At 60.3% G+C, this 24485-nt stretch overlaps 1 protein-coding gene across 1 annotated transcript in view; it reads right to left on the bottom strand.

Moving 5' to 3' along the window:
- Positions 1 to 19830, bottom strand: part of SARDH (sarcosine dehydrogenase) — a 61933-nt gene extending 42103 nt beyond the window's left edge. Inside the window, 12 exon segments of the mRNA XM_030306511.1 lie at positions 678 to 768; positions 1043 to 1129; positions 3136 to 3219; positions 3601 to 3730; positions 4869 to 4973; positions 12546 to 12646; positions 12835 to 12958; positions 13894 to 14073; positions 15135 to 15313; positions 16641 to 17000; positions 19106 to 19156; positions 19553 to 19830. Of these exon segments, the coding sequence (XP_030162371.1) occupies positions 678 to 768; positions 1043 to 1129; positions 3136 to 3219; positions 3601 to 3730; positions 4869 to 4973; positions 12546 to 12646; positions 12835 to 12958; positions 13894 to 14073; positions 15135 to 15313; positions 16641 to 16971 (1412 nt within the window). The 5' untranslated portion in view covers positions 16972 to 17000; positions 19106 to 19156; positions 19553 to 19830.
- Positions 19831 to 24485: the final 4655 nt, after the last annotated feature.

The following is a 24485-nucleotide window of genomic DNA, read 5'->3' as shown; positions in this document are numbered from 1 at the left end:
TGCAGAGGGTGATGGAGACCAGGACCCCCTCCCCCTGCTCTGACGACAGCGCCCCCCCCCCCCCCGGCTCAGGCTTGTCTAGCGTTTCCTTGCAGACGTGACACAGAGAGTCGTGCCTACACAGACGCCCTGGCTGCCCCCGACATTAGCAGCACGCGCGTCATTACCCGGGGCTACGGTGAGGAGAGCGCCGGGCACCGGGTCTGATGTATTCCCGCCACCTTGGACGTGAACGTTCAGCTGGCATCTGGGCTCGGGGCCGTCTGACTCCCAGCTGCTGCGCACGCACTGATCATAACCACCCAACTCGGCCTCGCTCCCTGGGCAACGCGTGGGGTCCCTCCTGCTCCCCAGGCCTCAGTCTCCCCATCTGCCAAATGGGATGAGGCGATCCCGCTGCTGACCCTGGAGCCACCCGGCGGGTCGAGGAGGACACTGGGACAAGAAATCCCGGAAACTGCCAAGGGCCGTGAATCCGCCAAACCCCGGGCACCTGCAGAACCGCCCCTGCTGGCAGCCTTCTCCCCCTTCTTCCCTTACTGGCGCCTCTTCCAAGAAGCCCTCTGGATTTCAGAGAAGGCTCCTTTCTAAACAGCCCTCGCTGTATACCCGGCTCTACCTAATCCCAGGGCACCGGTAAGCAGCCGCCCCGCCCACGGTCTCTGGTGCACACTCGCCTGATGTCATAGCTGTACATGTCCTTCTCTGGGCGCCCGTGGGCGATCCAGTGGGCCAGCTCCTGCCCACAGCCGCCGCCCAGCATCATTCCTAGAAGGAGTAGGGCCAGAGGTCTGCCGTCCGCCCCGGAGCCCCCGCCCCAATATCATGCCCCTTCCGTGTCCACAGCCAGCATCACCCCCCGAACCCTGGATCTCACACCTGGGGCGCTGCACTGCTGCTAACAGGACCTCACCCCTCCCTGCGGCCCTCCCCCGCCCTCACCCCTGCCAGGGGCCGCTGTGCTCCTGAGCCCCCCACACTCTGCCCGGGGAAGCTTTAAGATCAGGGCGGTGGGTGTCAAGGAGGGGCCTCTCACACGCACCTGCACTGTTGAAACCGCAGCCCAGGAAGAACCCTCGGAGTTCAGGTGCCTCCCCCATCAGGGGCTTGTGGTCAGGTGTGAAGGACTCTGAAAGGGAGGGGGGCCTGAAGCTCTCCCCGGGCCATATGCACCCGGGGCGGGGTCTCCTGAGAGGGCAGCGATCGGAGCGGGGTCTGCCGCTGCCCCTTCACCCAGACTTTCCCCATCCTCACCACTCCGCTCAACGCCACTTCCTCCAGGGGGCCTCCCTGACTGCGCCTGACACGCTCCCGAGCTCCTCAGCATTTACTGCCAGAACCACCCTGCCGGGCCCGGGTTCTGCTCTGCGGCATCCAGGTTTGCCTCCTGCCGAGGAGGGGCCTTTCCCTCAAGCCCCCGTCACAGGGCGCCACCTTCCTGCCGCGTCACTGCTGGTCATTCTTGCCCACTGGACCACGAGTGCATGAGGGCAGGGACGGGGCTCCACTCAGTACTGTGTCCCAAGGCCTAGCATGGGGCCCAGCAAACAGCAGGTGTTCGATAAATGTCCCTGAATGAAGGGCTGACCCCAAGTTCTCCGGGAGAGGGACGGGGGCTTCTGCTCTGTTGGCCGAAGGTGTGTCACAGGCGGAACCCAGAGCACGGAGGGCAAGGGACCCTTGGGAAATCATTATAAAGGGCTGAGCTTTGTAGCCACAATCCTGGGCTTGAGCTCTGCTTTACCCTTTCGTAGCCCTGTGACCCTGGCCGAGTCACTTCACCTCTCTGAGCCTCAGCGTCCTCATCTGTAAAACGGGGATCATGGCACTGACTTCACAGGGCTGAGTCAGTCCATCTACAAATACTTGCCGCCCCCCGGAATGTGCCCAGGGCTCGGCTCCGACCACGACTGCTCCCACCCCTCAGGCAGCTGACGAGAGGGGACGGTAAATACGCAAATAAGCAAAACAGAGAATGTCTGGGAAGAAATGACGACGGGAGGAGGGGCGGTGCGAGTGACCCTTCTGGTAGGCACCATGGTCACTAACTGTGGAACAGATGCGGGAACTGGGTCACCCTACCAGTGAAGCAGGGAGCCAGGAGCCGGCTCAGGGCTGCCTGACCCCCAGCCGGAGTTCTCAGCCTCTGCGCGGGTCTGTCCCGCGCGGGATGGGGACGGACGCGACCCCGTGTGAGGAAGGTCGGGAGCTTCCCGGGCCCTGGGGGAGGAGGGGGGGGGTGTCTGGCGGTGGCAGGGGGCGCAGGGGCGGCGAGGGCGAGGGTGACAGTGGTGTGGCTGGGTCACCCACCCGGGGAGCGCTTCGGGAGGGCTGGGGATGTTTCCAGGCAGACAGGAAGGTGAGGACAACCTCACGGGGCATCTGAGGAGAGAGCTTCGTGGCGGGGGGGGGGGACGAGAACGTTCAGCCAATGACTCACGACCGAGCAGCTTGGGGATGGATACAGAATGATGGGATGTTTGGGCAGCACAGACGGGGCCCCCACCTTGGCCAGGACCCCTGGGACCCGGAATGGGAGCTCTGCCCGCCCCCGGATGCCCCGGAGTCAAGGGGGCCTGGGACTTCCCAGTTCTGTTCTGGAAGCCAAAGGCCACTGACCGCTCTCGTCCTCCCTGGCAAGGGGAAGTGCTCTGTTCCCCGCGAACCCTCCCCCACAGGCCGGAAGCCAGACACAAGATGTCTTCACACACACATCCCCCCCAGATAGGGCTCCCTGGGAGCAATGACTCCCCAGTCCAATTAAACAGAGGATGTTCCCGGGTGACTCGGGCCCCTGGGATCGTTTCAGGCCTGTGCTTCTCATTCCAGCCCCACGCAAGCCCGGGGAAGCTGCGGGGGGAAGGGCAGCGAGCCTTCGGCCCCCCGCCCACGCCCTGCACCCCGAGTCCAGCACTCAGGGGCACGTCCATCCTGCCCACCGCGGCTGGGCCGCCTCACGAGCCCAACAGATCCAAGCGGCTCCAGGGGCACCGGGCGGAGAGGGCTGGCCCCCCCCGCCCCCCCCGGCAGGCCACAGGCCCCTGGGCATCAGAACCTTCCCCTCTCCTGTCCTGGCCGACCCCTCACCCCCTGCATGCCTGTGGATGACCCGTTACTCTCCGGCCTCCGGCTCACCCCTTCCCCTCAGGACTGACGGCAGTCTGCTGGTCCGGGCCGTGCCCCGCACCTCACGTGTGGCTTCTCCTCCTTGCTCCACTCCTGCTGAGTGGGTACGCTGTCACCCATTTCACAGACGAGGACACTGAGGCACCCAGAGCCTCAGACACAAAGTTTCCTCTTTGGACAACACTGTGTCTTTCCCAACCTATCTCCCCAGGCCTGATATGGGGCAAGGCTGGCCCTACCCGTGTTTTTGCCTTGACTGAGGATTAAAGGGACCCTGTGTGTGCCAGGAAGAAAGAGGGGGTGGGGGAGACACCCAGTGGGAGTCGCAGTGCTTCTGCTGGGACGGCAACAGGGGTGTCGTGTCTGTCCTGCTCGCGGCAGGGACGGCCCAGGTCCGTGCCCGACACAGGCCAGCCTCGGTCTCGGGCAGGAGGACCCAGCATGCCTGCCCTTGCTTCCAGCCTCCTCACTCACCCGGGCCACAGACTGTGGACTTGACCCCCGTCTTCTCCAGCACTGGGACGCGGTTGATGGCACCTTCGATGTGCTGGGTGAACACGTCCCAGTCCAGGTCAAAGAGGCCAAAGGCAAACTTGTCTGACACCTGGGGAGGCGGGTGGGGGGAGCCGCCCAGTGGGAGCCGAGCCCGGCCAGTCTCCCCTGGGTTAGGGGGGATGACAGGGCTGGGCCCCTCAGGTCTCCTGCACCAACCCATCAGTGGGGCCCGTTCCCTCCCTTCCCCCGTGCTGACCCAGGCCCCCCAGCTCTGCGCTGGACTCTTGCAATGGCCTCCACCTGGTCACCCTGCCTTCCTACCCTCCTTCGACCTTCTCCTAAGTCAGACCATGCCCTCTCTTGGTCTCCAGGAGCCCTGTGGCTCCCCGTGACTCTGTGGCCCACCGAGGCCTACAAGGGCAGGCCCTGCCCCCGTCCACCACTGGCCCACGGCCACGCTGACCTTCCTTCAGTTCAAGGACAAGCTTGGCCAGACCTCGGGGCCTTCACCCTCAGTCTGAGGCAGCTCCTCACCGACCGTGCTCTCTCCAGGGGGGCTCTGCTCTGACGTCACCTCCTCGGGGCGCCCTGCCTGACCACGGCACGAAGCATAGGCCTCCACTCTTACGAGGCTTGTTCCCAACCCGCTGGCTTCCTTCAGCACAGGTCACCGCTGCTTGTCTGTTTACTGTGGGTCTCCCCGCCCAAACACAGGCACCCCGGGACAGGGGCTTTCGTGCTGCTCTCCCTCTGTCCCCAGGAAGTAAAACAGAATCTGACCCAAGGTTGTCACTTAATCATTCGATGTCTGCATGAACCCAGGAGCGGGGGCGGCCCAGGCGTGCTCGAGGGGGCAGAGGGGGCCGCCCGACTTCCATGCAGCCCCAGAAGCTGCCGGGAGAGCCGCGGGGCCCGGACAGACGCCACTGCCGTGGGTCCGGGCTCAGGGTTGTTTGCTGTGGACACAGGGTTTTAATGTTTTTGTCGTCTTCCAAAGCTGGGATTTGACATCTCCACAGCCTGTAACTACTGCTGTTTGAGGCCAGCCCTCTCCCTGCCCCAGGTCTGGGTCTACCTGTGTGCCACGTTCAGAGAAAACCAGGTTGGCCCTTCTGGGGCCCAGGGACCTGCCATTTCTCAGGTGTGCACCCGAGGAACTTCAGGAAGGTGGGCTTCCTGGAGGAAGGCTTCTTCACACTGAGACGCAGCCCTGAACCACCCCCCTCCCCGATCCCTCTGTGTCTTACCTCCTCCCAGAAGATGGGGTTGGTCTCATAGCCACCCACAGACAAGGCATCTCCTTGGAGGCGGAGGTAGACAGAGGCATCGTGGTCGCGGACATTCGGCATGTTCTGGAAGGCAGAGCAGAGAGGCCTCAGGGTCAGCCAGGGCTGGGCCGTGGGTCCAGTACCTCCACCAGGGGGCACAGGCCCACGGTGGACTATGGTGCCTCCTTTTTGTAGGAGGGCAGAGTGGACCCGGGGTCTCAGGCTACACTGTGGACAAACCACCCCCGCTCAAGTCTCCCCTTCCCCAAACCCCATAAAACAGCAGCCGTAAGGAGAGCGAGGTGGGAGGGATGAGGTGTAGCCCACAACGCTAGGAGAGCCGCGGGGGGACAAGCGCGCCAGGGGGACAAGCACACGCAGGAGAAAGGAACCAACGCTGGAGGGTGTGGAGTGGAGGCCACGCCCCAGCTCGGGTTCGGGGCGGGGAGACTGCACAAGTCGAGCCAGTGCCACCCTCCATCCCCTCCAATCCGTAGCTTGTGACAACCCAGCTCCCTCTGCAGGGGCCGACGGGCAGAGTGCATTGTGTGTGTGCACACACGTGTGAATGTGAGAATGTGTGCATGCGTGTGCACATGTGTGAGTGGGAGACAAAGAGAATGTGTGTGAACGGGAAGACAGGCCAGGGTCTCTTCAAAGCAGTGGGCCCAGATCCCCTCCATCCTCCCCAGCTAAGGCCCAGCCTGGGGACAGCCCCACGGGCTGGAGAAGTGAGTCTCCAGGTTCGGGGTGGTGAGGACTGGGCTCTTGTTCCCCCTAGACAGCAGCCCGGGGACCCTACTGTGGAGACACGAAGTGGCCCGTGGAAGGCTCCAGATGCTGACACCAGGGCCGCTCGCCAAAAAGGATGGCTCACCCTCACCCCCTGTGAGATGCCCTCCCTCTCCAAGCCTCCAGTCGGCCTGTGGACTTAAAAGCGAAACCGGGGACTTTGGAGCTGTGGCAAGACTGGGTCCGTGAAATAAGGTGCCATGGAAAAGGAACAATCCCAGATCAAGAAAGAGGTCTCGAAACAGGAGATGATCATCAAAATGAAAAATGCAACAGGCGGGTTGGATAAGACCATCTTCCATATAGGAAGCTAAACAAGATGAAGAAATGGAAATCGGGAAAGGAAAAAATAACGAAATCATAAGGTCAACCCTAAAGGTCCAACATCCACCTTATCGGGGGTTCCAGAAAGACAGAGGAAATGGAGTAGAGGAACATCAGAGCAATGAACCTGGACAACTTCTCAGACTGAAAGTCATGAATCTCCATATTAAAGGAGTCCTATCACGCCCCATGAATGGACAGGCCGGCACTGAGGCATGCTGGGGTGAAACATGGGAATCGCATCCTGGAGGCCGAAGGACCTGGAGTGGAGTCTCCAAAATTCCACAGACAATTTTATTTTATTTATTATTTTTAAAAAAATTTTTTTAACGTTTATTTATTTTTGAGACAGAGAGAGACAGAGCACGAACGGGGGAGGGGCAGAGAGAGAGGGAGACACAGAATCCGAAGCAGGCTCTGGGCTCCGAGCTGTCAGCACAGAGCCCGACGCGGGGCTCGAACTCACAAACTGTGAGATCACGACCGGAGCTGAAGTCTGGTGCTTAACCGACTGAGCCACCCAGGCGCCCTATCCACAGACAATTTTAAATAATTTTTTATTTCAACGTTTATTTATTTTTGGGACAGAGAGAGACAGAGCATGAACGGGGGAGGGGCAGAGAGAGAGGGAGACACAGAATCGGAAACAGGCTCCAGGCTCTGAGCCATCAGCCCAGAGCCTGACGCGGGGCTCGAACTCACGGACCGCGAGATCGTGACCTGGCTGAAGTCGGACGCTTAACCGACTGCGCCACCCAGGCGCCCCCACAGACAATTTTAGATGGAGAATTCTAGACGCCGTCAATCCCTCAATCAAGTGTCCGGAAAGAATAAGGATTATTTCAGACATGGATGAACACAAAAACATTTTACTTCCCATGTGCCCCTTCTCAGTAAGCAACCAGAGCGCATGCACACCAAGGATCCAAACAGAAGAGGCGTGAAGACGGCCCCAGAGTCAGAGCTGAGCAGAGGCCAAGAGGCAGACAGCCCAGAAAAGAGCCACTCAGAAGAGCAGAAGGCTTCCTCCGGGGCAGGGAGAATGGGACATAGAGACCGTATGTGATTTCTCTGGTATGCACGAGTTGTGCAGAACATACTATTGAGAGCTAGTTGACAGACATGTTGAAATGTTGGGGGGGGGGGCGGAAATGTGACAGTTACGAACATACATGCAAATAACCTCAACAAAATACCAGCCAACTGAACCCAGCAGCATACAAGAGGAGTGTATGCCATGACCTAATGGGGGTTATCCCAGGAATGCAAGGTTGGCTTGATATCTGAAAATAAATCCTTGCGATACACCATAGCAACAGACTAAAGGATGAAAACCAATCATTTCAATAGATGCAGAAAAAGGATTTCCAACACCCTTCATGACAAAAACACTCAGCAATCTAGAAATAGGAGGGAACTTCCTGACAAAGGGTACCTAAGACACACCCACAGCTAAAACATACTTATTTTCAGCTCTTCCTTTAAGGTTAGCCTAATGATAGGATGTCTACCTCACCACTTCTACTCAGCATCATATCGGAGGTTCTAGCTGAGGCAGCAATTAGACAAGAAAAAATAATGAGAGGCATTAACATTGGAAGAAGGAGCAAAACTTTCTTGTTGCAGATGACGTGATCTTACATATAGAAACCCCTAAGGAACCCACTAAAAAACTGTTACAACTAACAAAATAGTTCAATAAGGTGGCAAGATACAAGATCAATGTGTAACAGACAAAAATTATTGTATTTCTTCACTTCACTAATGATGAGCAAAAAAAAAAAAAATGAAATTAAGAAAATAATTCCACCTACGTCATCAAAAAGAATTTAACAATACCCACAAATTTAACAAAAGTGCAAAACTTGTACTCTGAAAACTCAGCAATATTTTTGAAAGAAATTAAAGAAGGCCTGAACGAGTGGAAAGACATCCCATGATTACAAAATGAAGACTTGATATTGCTAAGATGATGTGCTCTCCAAACGGATCCAGATTCAACACGATCGCCGTTAAAATCGCAGCGGGCTTCTTGGCAGAAATCGACAAACTGATCCTAAAATTCATATGGAAATGCAAGGGACCCAGAATAGTTAAAACCATCTTGAAAAAGAAGGACCAAGCTGGGAGACTCACGCTTCCTGATTTCAAAACTCACTACAAAACCATTGTAATCAAGACACTAACACAAGGATACGCATATAGATCACTGGAATGGGGTTGAGAGTCCGGAAATAAACCCGCATGTTTATGGTCACTGCTTTTCCACAAGGATGCCAAGGCCGGGCGAGGGGGAAGCCACGGTCGTCAACACATGGTGCCCGTGCAGCTGGACAGCCACACGCAGAGAAGGAGGCTGGGCCCCTACCTCACACCATACACGAACCATAGTCAAAGTGGGTCCCAGACCTAAGAGTAAGAGCTAAACTATACGATTCTTAGAAGAAAACATGGGAGTAAGTCTTTGTGGCCTTGGGTTAGGAGATGCCTTCTGAAATATGACCCCAGAAGTACAAGCAACAAAAGAAACAATCCGTAAGTTGGATTTCACCAAAATCAAGACGTTTTGTGCTGCCAACAACTCCATCAAGAAAGGGAAAAGACAACCCACAGAATGGGAGGAAGTATCTGGAAGGCATAAATCTGATAAGAGACTTGTACCCAGCATATAACAGGAACTCTTATAACTCAATACAAAGACCAGTAACCCAATTTAAATGAGCAAGGTGTCTGAATAGACATTTCTCCAAAGAAGATGCACGAATGGCCAGTAAGCACATGGGAAGACGCTCGCCATCATTAGCCAGTAGGGAAATGCAGCTCGAAACCCCAGTGAGATCCCACCTCACACCCACTAGGATGGCTGGGATCAAAGAGAGAGAATCACCAGTGGTGGCGAGGACTTGGAGAAGTCACAACCCTCACCCACTGTGCGTGGGAACGTAAAACAGTGCATGTGCTTTGAAAACAATCTGACAGTTCCTCAAACAGTTAAACATAGAGTTACTATGTGACTCAGCAATTCCACTCCATGATATCTACTCAAGAGAAATGAACACATATGTCAACACAAAAACATGTTCATGAATGTTCATAGCAGCATTATTCATAACAGCCAAAAAGTGGAAACAACTCAAATGTCCATCAACAGATGACTGGACAAATAAAAGGTGGTCTAGGATAGAATATTAGTTAGCCATTGAAAGGAATGAAATTCTGATATATGCACCACATGGATGAACTTTGAAAATGTCATACTGAGTGAAAGAAGTCAGACGCAAAAGGTCATATATGGTATGATTTCATTTTATTAAATGTCCAGAATAGGAAAACCTATAGAGATAGAAATCAGATTAGTGATTATCTAAGACTGAGGGTTGGGTGGGAAATGGGGAGTGACTGAAAATGGGTATGGGGTTTGGGGGGATGAAGGTAATGTTGATAGACAGATAGATAGATAGATAGATAGATAGAATTAGTGACAGTTACATAGAAAACTGAGCAACTGGAAAACAATAACTCCAGGAAACACAAAAGTCAGACACTATTTTGCTCAGGAGTTAACAATATTTACATTGTCATTATATTGTGAACACTGCCTACTGATTTCACCAAAAACAAACCAAAATCACTTTAGAAAGTGACCAAGAGTCAGGAGATGCCATGTCCCCTGCTGCTCTTTGGCTCTGGAGGAGCTGCCTTCCCTCATGGACCACTTACCCTGGAGACGGGCACATGATGTGGGACTCCTCTGCCCCGTCTCCACGCAGAGACCAAAAGGGATAACCTGGTGGATGCCCCTCCCTCCCGCTCCAGTCTCCTAGTTAGCTGGACAACTAGGAGGACTGTTGTCGAAGACAACAGTCGAAGGACTGTTGTCAAGAACGTGTAAGAAGTTCTCCGTAACGGAGCACTTCGGAAACGGTAATCATCATATCATTACTTCCATTGTCACTACCACTCTACAAGCGAAACAGAAACTCTGGAGCTCCATAGAGCAGGACAGTGGGGACACCTGGTGGCCAGGGAAGTCCCAGACTTTTGCTCCAGCAGGATCAGTGTCCCCAGCTCCTGGCCCCAGCACACTGAGCTGCCTTGAGTGCCCAGCACATGCTCAGTTCAGCCCCAAGGCGTCCTCTGGGCACTCTCACTGCCATCTCCACGCAGGAGCCCCCCCCCCCCCCCGCCCACAGGTATGACCCTGTCCCACTGATGTCCCTGCCTCCGGACCTCAGCCCACTCCCTTGCATTATTTCTCCTGCCCCCCATCCATCCAAAACCTGTTGGCCACTTCCTCTGGGAAGCCTTCCGGATCGTTCCAGCTTTCCCTAATCTCTTCCTCTGAAGCACCAGCTGGCCAGACCCCTCTGTGCCCCCTTGGTCCTGGTCATCGTCATCCTCACCACCGGCTACAGGCCAAGCACCGTGTTTGGCCCTTCACCTCACACAGCCCTGTGCAGTCCATATGGTTATCGCTCGTTTTGCAGAAAAGGAAACTGAGGCCCACCCAGCACTATGACTTTCCTGGCTGCGTTATTGGGGGCTGAAGTGCAGCCCCCGAGCCTGGGCTTTCCCATCGCTCTGTGCCCGGGCAGAATAGCTTCTGCAGAAGCAGGCAGAGGTTGGTGGGAAAGCCAGACCAGCAGAGAGCACTGGGCACTCTGTTTGTCAGCCACAGACACCAGGCCCAGAGAGGGAAGGCGCCAGGTCACAGAGGAGCTGGGGGCACTGCTTGGCCTGGACTCAGGCCTGGGTCAGACCCTCAGGGGTGCCCAGGGTAGCACAGCCCTGTGGCCACCCAAGGAGAGTGATCCCTCCCCGGGACACAGCCCCTGTCCTGCCCACAGGCTGTCCCCAGCTTTCCCCAGCTGTGGTCTGAGCCCACGGTGGCCTGAGGGCGACCCCTGGCGGCCACCCGGGGAGTCCTCCCCACAGAATCAGGGAGCACGTGGCACAGAGCAGCCCTTTGGAGGCCTCGGCGGGATCACATTAAACTCGTCCACAAACAGGGGCAGGGGCAGGAGTGGTGGGGAGGCCACCTAGCAGCCAACCACTGACGAGGGAAGCCAGGCTCTTCCAGGGCAGGGAGGAGGCTCCCAAGACCCTCTTTGCGGGGTCCCACCTCCCACTCTCCCACCACCACCGTCAGGCCCCTCTCTGAACTGCCCGTGGGTCCCGCACCGCCCTCCTCCTGCCCTCTTCCTGCACTCCCTCCCTGGGCTGGGAGTCCGGGAAGAAGCCCTGTGCCGGCCTCCTCAGAGCCCTGCCCCACCACTGCCATTGCGCCCCCATCAGCCTGCTCCGGATTTGCTCCTTTGCCTGTCTGTACCTCCCCTCAGCTTCACCCAGACAAGAACTGGGTCCTTCTCTCCGTCACGTCACAGCCCTGGTTTCTAGGATAGGGCCTGAGACGCAGCGATGTTTGCAGGGTGTGAGCAGGGTGAAGGAGGGAGGGTTACATGGAATGGTAGGTAAATGGGTTAATAAACAGATGGATGATGAGGGAGGGAGGGAGAGATGAAGGGGTAGGACAGAGGGCTGGAGGGCGGGAGTGAGGGAGGGGTGGAGGGGTGAAAGGAGGGAGGGGCGAAGGGAGGGGGAGGAGTGGAGGAGTGGAGGGAGGGAGGGGGGAGGGAGGGGGAGGGGGGAGGGGTGGAGGGAGAGAGGGGCGAAGGGAGGGGGGTGGGGTGGAGGGGTAGGATGGAGGGCTGGAGGGTGGAGGGCTGGAGGTTGGAGGGCTGGAGGGAGGGGTGGAGGGAGGGAGGAAGGGGTGGAGGGAAGGGTGGAGGGGTGGGGGGAGGGAGCAGAGAAAGGGAGGGGGGAGGGATGAAGGGGTAGAAGGATGGAGGGCTGGAGGGTGGAGGGCTGGAGGGCTAGAGGGCTGGAGGGCTGGAGGGAGGGGTGGAGGGAGGGGTGGAGGGAGGGCTGGAGGGAGGGGTGGAGGGGCGGAGGGAGGGGTGGAGGGGTGTAGTGGTGGAGGGAGGGAGAGAGGGGCGAAGGGAGGGTGGTGGGGTGGAGGGGTAGAAGGACAAGGGCTGGAGGGTGGTCGGCCTGAGGGCTGGAGGGCTGGAGGGAGGGGTGGAGGGAGGGGTGAAGGGGTGGAGGGAGGGAGAGGCGAAAGAGAGGGGGAGGGATGAAGGGGTAGAAGGACGGAAGCTGGAGGGGTGGAGGGGTCTCCCTGGGGAGGACCCGAGGGTGGGGAATCCTTGCCAGGACTGTCACCCGGGGCATATCTGGGGGACGCAGACACATGAGGGTCCCCCGAAGAGGTACCTGGGGCACAGAACATGCCGAAGCACTGACTGACTGCACCAGGCAGGACAACCTTGGGCGTCAGTGCGGAGCTGTGCCCCGAGGGTCAAGGGAGTCGCACCAGCAGGGTCACACCCGTGTTACTTCATTTAACCGTCACCCCACCCCAAACACCCGGGGTTATGATGCCCATTTCACAGATGAGGTGGCTGAGGCTCAGGGTGGCGAGCCACCCGCCAAGTGCTAGGGCTCAGAGCCAGGTCCCTGCGCCTCCCACAGTCTATGTACCTGGATCCCCTCAATGCGCTCGGTGACGACGTAGGCATGGTGCATGGCCACCAGCGGGACCTTGACTCCGGCCATCCGGCCCACGGCGCTGGCCCACACTCCTGCGGGCAGAGCAGGGATAGGTCAGCGCTGCTGTGCCTGGAGGGGCGGGGCGCCTGTGCAGGCACCTCTGTCCCGGGGCGATTCCTCTACGTCACACCCAGGCCCCTCCCCGCCCCCCCCAGAGAAAGGCCCGGCTGAGGGAGCAGCCAGCGTGGCCACCCGAGAGCCAGGGGACAGTCCTGCTCACCTGCACAATTGACCACGCAGGGCGTCTGGATGGAGCCGTGCTCTGTCTCCACGGCTGCGACCCGCCGCACCCCGAAGTCGTCGGTCCGCACACGGATGCCGGTCACGGGGCAGTTCTCGATGACCTGGGAGCGAGAGGGGCTGCTTCCAGAGCCATGCAGGGCTCCCCGAGGGTGCTGATCACCCCTGATGTCCCCCCGCCTCGCCTGGATGGGACCTGGGGCACCGTCGGGGAAGTGGGGAGACCACGGCGCTGGAAACTAGCCCCAGGAGCTCCTTGACTTGGGGAACTTGATCCCAGACCCGGGGCTCTTTCTCACAAAGTGGCTTTTTTTTTTTTTTTTTTAATTTTTTTTTCAACGTTTTATTTTATTTTTGGGACAGAGAGAGACAGAGCATGAACGGGGGAGGGGCAGAGAGAGAGGGAGACACAGAATCGGAAACAGGCTCCAGGCTCCGAGCCATCAGCCCAGAGCCCGACGCGGGGCTCGAACTCACGGACCGCGAGATCGTGACCTGGCTGAAGTCGGAGGCTTAACCGACTGCGCCACCCAGGCGCCCCACAAAGTGGCTTTTAAAAAGCAAGGCTCGAGTCGCTAACGGGTGTCTGTGGTCTAGTCCTTCGGTAAAAAGGTCACCGATCAGTGTGGCTTGCTTCCACGTTGTATACAAGTGTATCTTCCTAAACACGTATTTGGGGTCAAACTAAAATCTCAACATTTTTCCCCTCTTGGTGATTTTCATTCCTTCTCTTTTGCTTTTCTGTCCTTTCCAATAAGTTCTACAACTCTGTGTTTATCTCGGATAAAAGACGAGAAACACAAGAAGAGATCTGGAGAGGACTCCCTTGTCTAGCACGGCCAGAGCCTTGGGGAAGGAAGGAGGGCTGACATCCCCCGAGGCACGGCCCACCTTTGCGGGAGCAGATCAAAAGGCTCAGAGAGGCCGTCCCCGGCCCAAGGTCACACAGCAGAGAGAATGGCACCTGTTTCCTTTCCTTGGGCTCTTGGGGTTCCTGGGGCCAGGAGCGGGGGGCACAGGGCCAGGCGGCCTTTGGTACCTGGGCTCCCCGGGCAGCAGCAGCCCTGGTGAGGGCGGTACACGTGCCGGCCGGGTCCATCGTACCGTCGTGCGGCACATACAGGGTCCCGTACAGGTCGTCCACGTTCATCAGCGGGTACAGTGCCTTCGTCTCGGCCGGGCTCAGCACGTGGGACTCCACGCCATACGCCTTGCCCAACTAGAGGGACCCAAAGGCAAGTAAGTCAGCCCTCGGGGAGCAGATATCCTCTGGCCGCTCTCCCCCCCGTCTGGGCCTCCGGGCCTCCGAGCTGCAGCTCCAACCTTGCCTCCTCCAGGAAGTTCCCCTGGGGACATGGGGTGACAATGGCTGATGTGGTTGACACCCCTAACGGGCTCAGACCAGTCTCTGGTGAGGAAGGGGCTTCTTACAGAAACAAACATTTTGGGCTTGAGGACCAGACTCCCCAGTCGGACCAGCTCCCAGGAGGCCAACCCGATCCTGGGTCCCAGGCCCCTGGCTTAGCAGGACTGGCCACACCGGCACATTTGATTGGCCCACGGGCAGCCAATCAAGTGTCCCCAGGTATCACAAGGGGACACGCCCCACCCAACTAGAAAGAAGCTGAGCCAATCGGATTCTCTGTCTCAGAATGAAAGTGGCTGAGGCTTCTGGGAGCTGCTGGGAACTTGGGCTGGAAGGCTGGGGCCGGGGCTTTCTTTGGAGGCCTCGGTCCCAGCTGACGAGCGAGCCCAGGGGCAGGGTGAGGCCGAATGGGGCCAGCGCCTCTGCCCAGGAACCCACACCTGCCCTGGTGAAGCCAGCTGCCCCTGCCTGCAGCCTGGGGTCCCAGGGGACTCAGCATCCCTGTGACAATGAGCCCCTGCTGGCCACACTGCTCACTGCGCCCTGAGCGGGCATTCAGTCGGTGCTCTATAAGGGGACCGATGGCTGGAGAAGCCGGCCTCACCCATGTCCCCACCTCAATACAAGGCTCTTCAGCAGCATAAAGCTTTCTCCTTGTCGGGGACGCCTCCTGGTGAATGCGACCTCCTACTGATCCTGCCTCCCCTGAGCACAGCCCGGTGACGGTAACAGCTCCACTGTGGGGCCTCCCCCGTGTCCGGGGCTCGGCGACCGTGCTCCACAACACGGTCCCATTTTGAAGGCGAGCATGCCAAGGCTCGCCTGTCCCAGGCGGCCCGCCAGCAAGGGCTCCTTCCCTGAGCCGTGCCGTCCCGTCCCCGCCCCGCCGGTGCCAGGCCCGAGCTCCCACCCACCGACATGAGCCTTTTGTACTCATCCAGACGCTGCCGGTTGGATGCTATGAACAGGCCCCCATTCTGGATCCAGCCCGTGTGCAGCCCCGTCTCCTCCTCCAGGTCGTGGCTCACCACACGCCGGGTGTGGGCCAGAAGCTCCACCTCCACGTCGCTGGGCCGAAGCTGCCACAGCAGGCCTGGCCGGGAAGGGGCGGGGCACCATCAGTTCCCGGCAAGGCGGTGGGGCACCCCTTCCTCCCTCCCGGCAGGCCCCGGGCTCCCAAGGAACAGGCGGCGGGCCTGGGTCTTCCTCTGAAGGCCATGGGGGATTGGAGAGGCAGATGAGCAAGAAATCACAGCGCCGGGCGCCTGGGGGGCTCGGTCGGTTAAGCATCCGACTGGGGCTCAGGTCACCATCTCGTGGCTCGTGAGGCCGAGCCCCACCTTGAGCCCCACGTCGGGCTCTGTGGTGACAGCGAGAGGCCTTCCTGGGATTCTCTCTCTTTCTCTCCACCCCCACCCCACCACCACTGTGCACGCTCTCTCTCTCTCTCTCTCTCTCTCTCTCTCTCTAAGAATAAATAAAATTTAAAAACAAATCACAGGGTCCAAGATGATTTGCGGACCGGGCTCCTGGCCCCTGAGCACCTCAGAGTGTGGCACTATCGAAGGTCCTATTTACGAACACTTTCTGCGTGCCAAGCCCAGGGCTCAGCCTGTCACAGGCTGACAGAGCAGCCCCTGGGGTCAGCATGATTAGCTTACGGTGACATCAAATGGCACCAAACAGTTCCACTCTCGGGACAGCAGAGCAGGTGGCGATGGGGCCAGGACCCCGACCCAGGACCGACAAGCCCAGGTGCAGGCTATCGAGCAGCAAAGCTGCTCCATTCAGAGCAGAGCGTGGGGCGTGGGTGGCCAGGGCTGAGGCCGGTCTCACAGCGACGGGACGGTGGGAAGGCAGAGGCAGCGGTGTGCAGGCCTGAGCGCGAGGCCCGGACTGCTTCCCAACTCCACGTCCAGTGACCTCACGCTGGCAGCATGACATTAGCCAAGGTGGGGGTGTTTACCCCCCAGAAACTGGCAAACTTAACCCAGGACCCGGGGTTAAGGCAGAGGGTCGGCTGCGTGCATACCGTAGGCGCTTCATGCGTGCCCACTGGCTAGCTAGCAGGTTGAGACTCACGGACGCACCTGGTGCCCACGGAGGACACCGCTCTGCATCACCCCGATGGCTCCTCCCCCGTCTGTGCTCTAGACCCGCCGGAGGACCCCCCTCATCCACGGTGGCTCTGTCTGGGGAGGGGTTTCCGCTCTCGGAACAGACAGCTGTCTGGGCCCCAGCTCCGGTGACAGCCCCGCTCCCTCCTCCCCGCCTCTGCTCTTCAGAGACGTGGGGGGCCAGGAGGACCCCCCACCTTCGGGTGAGCCCGCGTCTTCCGTGTCCCTCCTCCTCCAGCGCGGCTGCCTCGGGTTGCCAACCCGGAATCAGCCCCTTCCAGCACCCCCTGCCCCGGCCCCTACCTGCCGTGTGCCAGGTGGTCCCGGAGGTCAGCCGCTCCCGCTCCAGCAGCACTGCCCCGCTCACGCCCAGCTTGGCCAGGTGGTACAGGGTCTGGCAGCCCAAGCTGCCCCCGCCGATGACCACCACATTGGCTGTGCTGGGCAGGGGCTGGCTTGGGCCCCGGGCCGCCGTCGAGGGGCCCTGGGGGTCCTTCAGGGTCCGCCGGTATGGCACGCTCTTCTCGGCGGTGGGGCCGGCCTGGCCGGTCAGGGCGCGCAGCCCCAGGCCCCGCGTCCGGCTCCAGCGAGGGCATGTGGCGGCCACACGCAGGGCTCTGCTCAGCGAGGCCATGGGGACTCCAGACTCAGCACCGCAGGGAGCTGGGGAGAGAGCCAGGGCTGGCTGGGGCGCGGAGGGGTGGGGGCGGCACCAGGTGATACCCGGGGGGACAGCCTCCCATACCCTCCAGGCCCTCCTTCCTCCGCCTCCCCGGGGCCCCGAGTGCACCTGCAGCCCAGTGCTCAGGGACTGAGGGCCTGTGGGCATTGGCGAGCCCAGGGCGACCTTGGTGGGAGGCAGGAGGTCCCTGCCAGCCCAGGGGCAGGCTGCTGGAGTAGGTCATCGAGGGGACATGACTGCAGGTTGACCCACGAGCTGGACCCAGGCAGTCAGAGGCCCCTCACCCCCTCCCACATCCCGGGAATGTACATTCTGCCCCCCTTCCCACAATGGGAGCCGTTTTCAGGAACGAAGGCTCGAGGGAGCAAAGCGTCACTGAGACCCTCTGGACAGTTCAAGTGACTGGGCCCCGTAAGGCCGCTGCAGAAACTAAGATCTGGTAGGTGGGTGCAGAGACCCACTGTCTCCCGGCCCCGAGACGGGCCTCGTTGCGAGGCCCCTTGCTTGCTAACCCTGCCACCTGCCACCGACAGTGGCCTGCTTCTGTCCGTCTCTCCTCACCCTCCGTGGACGGACACGGACAGTGAACCGGGCTGTGACAGAGCACCGGCCCTGGGCTGGGGGATGGGGGGTGTCAGGGGCACAGGGGAGGTGGGGAGCAGGGGGCCGATAGGAGACCTGGGGAAGTAGGGTCACCGGTGAGGGAGGGCAGGGAGCGGGGAGGGGACCTGAGCGCTGAGGACAAGCAGGAGCTCAGGTGTCGGGGGGATCCAGGACCCAGAGAGATGACCTCCGGAGGGGGAGAGGCAGGCTGCAGGGGGAGGGGGCTCAGGACACGGGGCAGAGTATCTTCCTGAGCACCGCGCCCCGCGTCCCACAGGTCTGCAGGAAGAGCCCCCGGCACGGTGTGGTGATGGGACAGGTTTGGCAGCGGGGGGGGGGGGGGGGGGGGGAGACCGAGGGAGGTGTCAGTCCCCAGAGGGCCTGGGGCAGGGGCCGCAGTGAAGGAGTCACCTGGGCACACAGACGGGAGCGTGGGGGTGGGGCGTGGGGGGAGGGGAAGCCCCCTCCCTGCCCCTCTGCCTCCTCCTCGGTGTCCCCCAGGGGCCTTCAGGGCTCACCTCAAATCCCTCCTCCTTCAGGAAGCCCTCCCAACCAGAAAAGTCACATAATTACAAGAACACGACAGGAGGCCCCCCTCCTAAGGAGCAAAGGGGCCAAGAGGTGTCTCCCTGGGGATGTATCCTGCCCACCACGGGGAGGACAGGACCGCTGGGAGGGGCCTCCCGGGCCCCCTTCTGGGGTCAGTAGGACAAGCAAGAGGGATTTAGTCGTGAATGTGAGGTGCACGAGTGCCACCTACAGTCATAGTCATGACTGATATTTATGACCTGGTTAATTTAATTTAAAAAGTCGACCCCTGGGGCGCCTGGGTGGCTCAGTCGGTTGAGCGTCCGGCTTCAACTCAGGTCATGATCTCGTGGTTTGTGAGTTCGAGCCCCGTGTCGGGCTCTGTGCTGACAGCTCGCAGCCTGGAGCCTGCTTCGGATTCTGTGTCTCCCTCTCTCTCTGCCCCTCCCGTGCTCATGCTCTGTCTCTCTGTCTCTCAATAATAAATAAACACTAAAATTTAAAAATAAATAAATAACAAATAAATAAAATAAACAGTAGACCTGTCTCCAAGAGTGTGCCAGGTGCCAAACTTCCTCCTTCAGCAACCGAGAAACGCTCTCAGGTCAGTATGACCGCTGTCCCCATTTTACAGGGGAGGAGAGCAAGGTGCTGGAAGGCTAAGGTGGCCAAGGTCACAGGGCGGCCGAGTGGCCGAGCACAGCCCAGGCCTGCAGGCTCTCCCGGGACCTGGTCTGCGGGAGGGGAGCCTCGCCGCCACACCTGTTCCACCTCAACAGTGGGGCCGCCGGTGAGGGGCCCAGCTCTCCGGCTGCTCAGGGCTGCCCGGGCGCCCCACCCCCCCCCCCCAGCGGGGTGGGGGCGACAAGGCACCTCAGTCCCTCTGCCCCCCAGTCTAAAGGCCCACCTGCCTCCTGCCCACAGAGGGGCTCCCCGGCCACGTATCTGAACTTACCTTCTGTCTCCAAAGTGCCCTAATCTTCCAGGAACCCCCAACAGTGGCGCCCTGCCAGTGGAAGGTCGGCGTCACGTGGCTGTGGGGCACGTTCAAGGCTGGGCATCCGCCCCCGCGCCCGCCCGCGCTGCCCCTTCCCCGCTCCCGTCCTGCCAGCTCGAGTGCCTCCCGCCCCGGGGGCCGCCACGTGCCCCCTCCCCACCCTCCGGTGACCCGCGGGGACTCCCGGGGGGCGGGGGCGGGGCCTGGGGCTCTCCCAGTGCCACGGGGCCGCCGGTGCTCCCCCCACCCGAAGCAGCTGCTTCGACGTGAACTCGCTCTTCGGCCCCGCTGACCCTCTCCCGCCCGGTCAGCAGCGTGGCCCGTGTGTTCCCCGGGGTGAGGGCGCGGCGCAGCCCAGGGCGCGGGGGCATTAGGACGGGGTGGGGACTTGAGCGACAACGTCACCTGAGCTGTGAAGCCGGAGCCAGAGGAGCGCTCCTCAGGGGCTGTGGGGTGAAGGAGGTGGACGGAGCCTCCGCCTGGTGGAGGAGGGCTCGCGCCCTCGCAGCCCGAAGGTTCCTGCAGCCGGAGGCGGAGAGAAGTCTTGATCTGTCCCAACCCCGCCCGCCCAGGGGAGGGCCCGGGCCCTGCCCCTCCCGGGGTGGGGGGGGTGCCTCCAGCCGGCCACTGCTCCGCTTGGCGCCCCCTGCCAGTGCCTGGCCCAGGGGCTGCAGGGTGCCGTCCCTTCCTTCCCCCTCAGCAGCAGCCCAGCCGGAACCGAGCTGCCCGCCCCCCGGCCCGCCCCCGGCCCGCCCCTGTCGCCGCCCCCCACCCCGCCGGGAGGGACCGCCCACCGCCTCTGGCTTCTTGGCCGCCGGGGCCGCCAAGCGTGTGGGCCGCAGAGCAGTGCTGTGGACCCCGAGGCCCCATTAACCCTGGGTGTTGGGGCGGGTGACCTCACCTCCTCATCGCTAAAACAGGGGTTACAGGTATGCTCCGGTGCCCCCGTGCACCCCTGCCTGCCCGTGCCTGTCTGTGCTCTCCAATGCCCCCAAATGAGCCTAGCACAGGTGAGGTGGGCAAAAAGTGCTGGGTAAGCAACAGGGTTGTGCCAAGCCCCGTGGCTCGTGAGGGCCCCTGGGGAGGGGATCCAGGGCCTTCGCAAGCACCTGCCTGTCCAGCTCCGGCTTGCTTGCTCCCGGGGGAGGGGTGCCCACCGCCTTCAGAGGCAAGCCAGAATGGCTGGCTGTCTGCACCCTGCCCTCCAGAACTCCTGGATCCCTCCGCTCCGTCGCTTTCTGAGATGTCCCTGAGCCTCCGGCTTGCCAGCTGCACAGTGCCCAGCTCCCCTGGGCAGGAATGCCTGCCTCCATGTGACTGCTGGGGACCTTGGGACCCACAGAGGGGCGTCAGCCTGCCTTGGGCCACACAGAAGCCTTCGGTCTGACTCTGGACCTAGGCCGTTCAGTGTCTGCCCAGAGGAGAGACCACTCACTCCCCTGCTCGCCCCTCCCCCCCCCCCGCCCCCCACCAAGGAAGGTCGCCCCACAGGTGCAAGGCTTCGCTGGATGGTGCTCGGGCCAAGGGCAGGGGGCCCAGCCTGCTCACTCAGCACACGGTGGGCCAGGCCAGCAGCCTGGGGCCAGGCTGCATCACTCAGTGAGGCGAAGGACAGGTCAGACGGAGTGAAGACGGAGCGTGGCCACAGCGTCCTCAGAGCACTAGACATGAGGTGCACCGGGGACACAGCGGTTGCTGTGGCCCCAGGGCAGCGGCCGAGGCAGCCCGGGCCTCTCCTGGCCCTGCACTCAGAGACAAGCGGCGGTTGCAAAATTGTCCCAAGCCAAGCGAGCAGCAGAGTTGCCCTGGACTTTGGACGAGGGGTGGTGGCTGGCGGGCCAGGCCTGGCTGTGGGTCAGCGTTATAGGATAGGTGATTGATCAGGCCCGGCTCGGGTCCGGGACAGGTGGATGGGCCACCTCGTCTCCCCAGGCTGCTGGAGGGCACAGCTCCAGAGGTGGGCAGGCTCCAGCCAGGGACGCTGAGGCAGGGCTGGTCTCCTCTGGCCGAGCCTCAGTTTCCCCATCTGGGGCGCAAGGACTATAACCCCTGTAGTGTCAGCTTTAGGGAAGTTTTGTAAATTTCCCTATGTTACCTTCTACTTTCGGTGCCCTTTGAAGAGAGCCGTGGTGCAAAGCGGGGTGACAGTTGACCCTTGAGGGTGAGGGGTCACCCCCAGTGCCAGCCCTCCCCCTGTCCCTGGACCGACACCCTGGAGGGCTGCCCCCTGCCCGCATGGCCTGCATGCACCTGGGCCAGCACCCTCCTTGCCCGGGCGGCCCTCCGCACAGGCCCTGGCCGGCCCTCCGCCCCCACCCGCTGGCCGGGCCTCCAGGACAGAGGGAGGCGCCTGCAGGCCGCCCTCTGACTGGGCAGACGGCCAAGGTGGAGCAGGGGGATGGGCCGGGGGAGGAGCCTCCTCCAGAGAGCTCCCTGCGTGGCCCTGCAAAAGAGGGACACTAAATAACAACAGGGCAGCACTCACTGCCATCCGACCCAGAGGAAGGTAGCGCCCAGCCTGGCCCCAGTGGCCTCTGCGAGGTGCTCCGGGGGCCTCACTGGGGGACGAGCCATGAGCGCTCTACACGTGTCACCTCAGAGAAAAGAAAAGACCGGTGCCGTTGACTGAGGCACAGCACAGCCAAGGGGTGTCAGGCAGGGCAATCCAGGGAGCAGGGAAGTTTCCAGAAAGACTTTGAGGGCTGGAATTAGAACGCTTCCAAGATTTTCTTTTTCCAATAGAGACCCTACAAAAACATCAACTCCCCCCATGCCTTCATGACGACAGGGTGTTTCTTCATCCGGGGCTAAGGGGTGGTCCTCCCCCTAGAGGCAGGCGGCCCCCTCCCCGCCCCGCACGCTCAGGGCTGCGGCCACTTGGGCACAGCTGTTCCCAGCAGTGGGAGGCCGAAGGGTCCCTCCACACCCCTGGGACCCACACAGCGGGTGTGGGCGGCTCTGTGCAGGGCCCCAAGGCTCCCGCTTCACTCTGATTTGTTCCGCAAAGTATTTGTGAGTGAAATAGTGTGTGTGTGTGTGGGGGGGGGGACTGGTTGCTCCTTCTTGCGGGGCCAGGCCGACTGAGGGTTTCACGGGTCACCTGGGGCTGCCACACTGAGCTTCAGGTACCATACTGCCCAGGGGAGGGGGACAGAACGGAGCTTCGGAGGGAGACCCTGCAGAGGCTGTTGGAAGCAGGAGATGGAAAAGCAGTGACCACGGACACATAGGCCCCCCCCTACACACACACACACACACACACACACACACACACACCCCAGCCAGGCCCCCTGCTGGTCAGCCAAACCCTCTAGGCTCTCACATCAACAACCCCCCCAGGGTCAGGAGGCCTCCCCCACCCCCCACCCGCCCAGGATTCAGGCTGTGCTTGTGGCTTTGTATGTGTTACCCTGGAGATTTCCTACAAAAATGCAGATTTCCAAGCTCCTCTTGAAAAGTTGAGAGGCTGGGCCACATGGGCCACCGCCCCCCCCCCCAGCCAGATGCACTTAGATGGGCCTGTTCTGTCCAGTTGGCCACTGTCCCCACCCTGCCAGTTTGCCCTTTCACATTTCCTGCTGGCCTCGGGGAGCTTTGCCCAAAGACTGGGAGCCCCCAGGTATTGCCCGAGGCAAAGACAGTCTTCCTCTCTCCGGCTCAGGGGGCCAGAGCTCCCGGAAACAGGAACCCACCCAGGGAAACGGGTCTTGCAGTGAGCAGAGGGTGAGGGGGCTGTGCAGTGCTGTCTTCAGCCCTGGGATCTGAAAGGCCTCTGGGTGCTTAGGCGAGGGCAGCAGCTCCCCGTGGATGGGGGGCTTGGCCCCCGCCCCCGCCCCAGGAGGCTGAATCTTTACAGAAACACCGCCCCCTGGTGTCCATATGTGAGCATGACACCCTGGGAGAGCTGGACCCCAGACCAGGACCGGGCCCCAGGATGGGCACTATTGCCCCAAGAGGGAACCCGCAGGCAGACTGGAAGGTGGGTCCCCCCCACTGGGACTGGCATCCTGGGCTCCTTCGGGCTCTCACGCTGTCCTCACGGAACACGCCCCTGGCAGGGAGCTTCCTTCCTGATTGCTCTCGGCTTTGTCTCAGTTTCCGAGATCAGCTTGAGACGCGCCCTCTCCTCGTGGGATGTGTCCATTTCTCCCCATAATTCGGCCAGCTTTCCTCTTATAGATTTTCAGGCTCTGTTGTGAAGTGTATTAAGCTCCAGGATTGTTCTAGCTTATCATTTCATTGTCCCTTTTTATCATGAAATAATGAACCTCTTTATCCGGGGGGGGGGGGGGGTGCTGCTAAATATTTAACATTTGGCTCGAGGTGGGGAGCGTTGGCTGATCCCTTTGGTGTAAATACTCCCGCCAGCACCAAGTTCAAGCTGCCAGCGGGGAGTCGCTGAACCCAGAGCCGGAAGGAGGCCCACAGGACCTAGCACGAGCCACTTGTGACCACCACTGTTTTTATACGTTAACGCTTTTTGCCCCAAAGCAAATATTGGTCTGATACCAATATTGTTCTCTGCGCTCTGACACCTGCCTGGTGCATCTTTTCCCATCGTCTGCTTTCAATATTTCTGTGACATGATGTCTCAGTGGTGCCCAGCACATTCCTACTTTAGAGTGTGACACAAAGCTGTGACCTCCCACCACTGGGGACAGCGGCTTCTCCCGGGAGCCGACAGAGCAGAGTGCGGGGCCCACAGACAAGAGGCTCTCACCTGGCCCGGCTGCCGGTCTCCACCCTGGGAACACACTTTGTCCCTTTTCTGCTGAACTCGCTGAGCCCCCTAATCGGGGAGAGAACTAGAAGCATGCGCTTGGCACGTTGGTTAGGGTTTGGGGTTTAGAGGGGGTGTCAGAAGACAGTTCTAAGAAACAAAATACATCAGACCAGGGGCGACTGGACGGCTCAGTCGGTTGAGCATCCGACTTCAGCTCAGGTCATGATCTCGTGGTTTGCGAGTTCAAGCCCCGCATTGGGCTCTGTGCTGACAGCTTGGAGCCTGGAACCTGCTTTGGATTCTGTGTCTCCCTCTCTCTCTCTGTCCCTCCCCTGCTCTCTCTCTCTCTCCCTCTCTCTCTCTCACACACAAGTAAACATTAAAAAAGGTTTTTAAAAAATATGTCAGACCAAAAAGCCATTGGGGCAGTTGAAATAGAACCTTACGTTCTCTCCCAAGTGTGTGTGCTTTACTCCCTACACGATGCGGGTGTAGCTCACTTGTGTGAATTGAGTTATTCAGGGTGTTGTTCATATCCGAAGTGGGAAAGGACTGTGGAGCGTCTGAGGAAGTTCAGCATTCTGTGCATTTTCCCCATGAATCAAGATTATCCAT

This window comes from Lynx canadensis, chromosome D4 (assembly GCF_007474595.2).
Source record: "Lynx canadensis isolate LIC74 chromosome D4, mLynCan4.pri.v2, whole genome shotgun sequence".
In the NCBI taxonomy this organism is placed as follows: Eukaryota; Metazoa; Chordata; class Mammalia; order Carnivora; family Felidae; genus Lynx; species Lynx canadensis.
The sequence above is the reverse complement of the archived record's forward strand: the minus strand, read 5'-3'. Positions and strand labels throughout refer to the sequence as shown.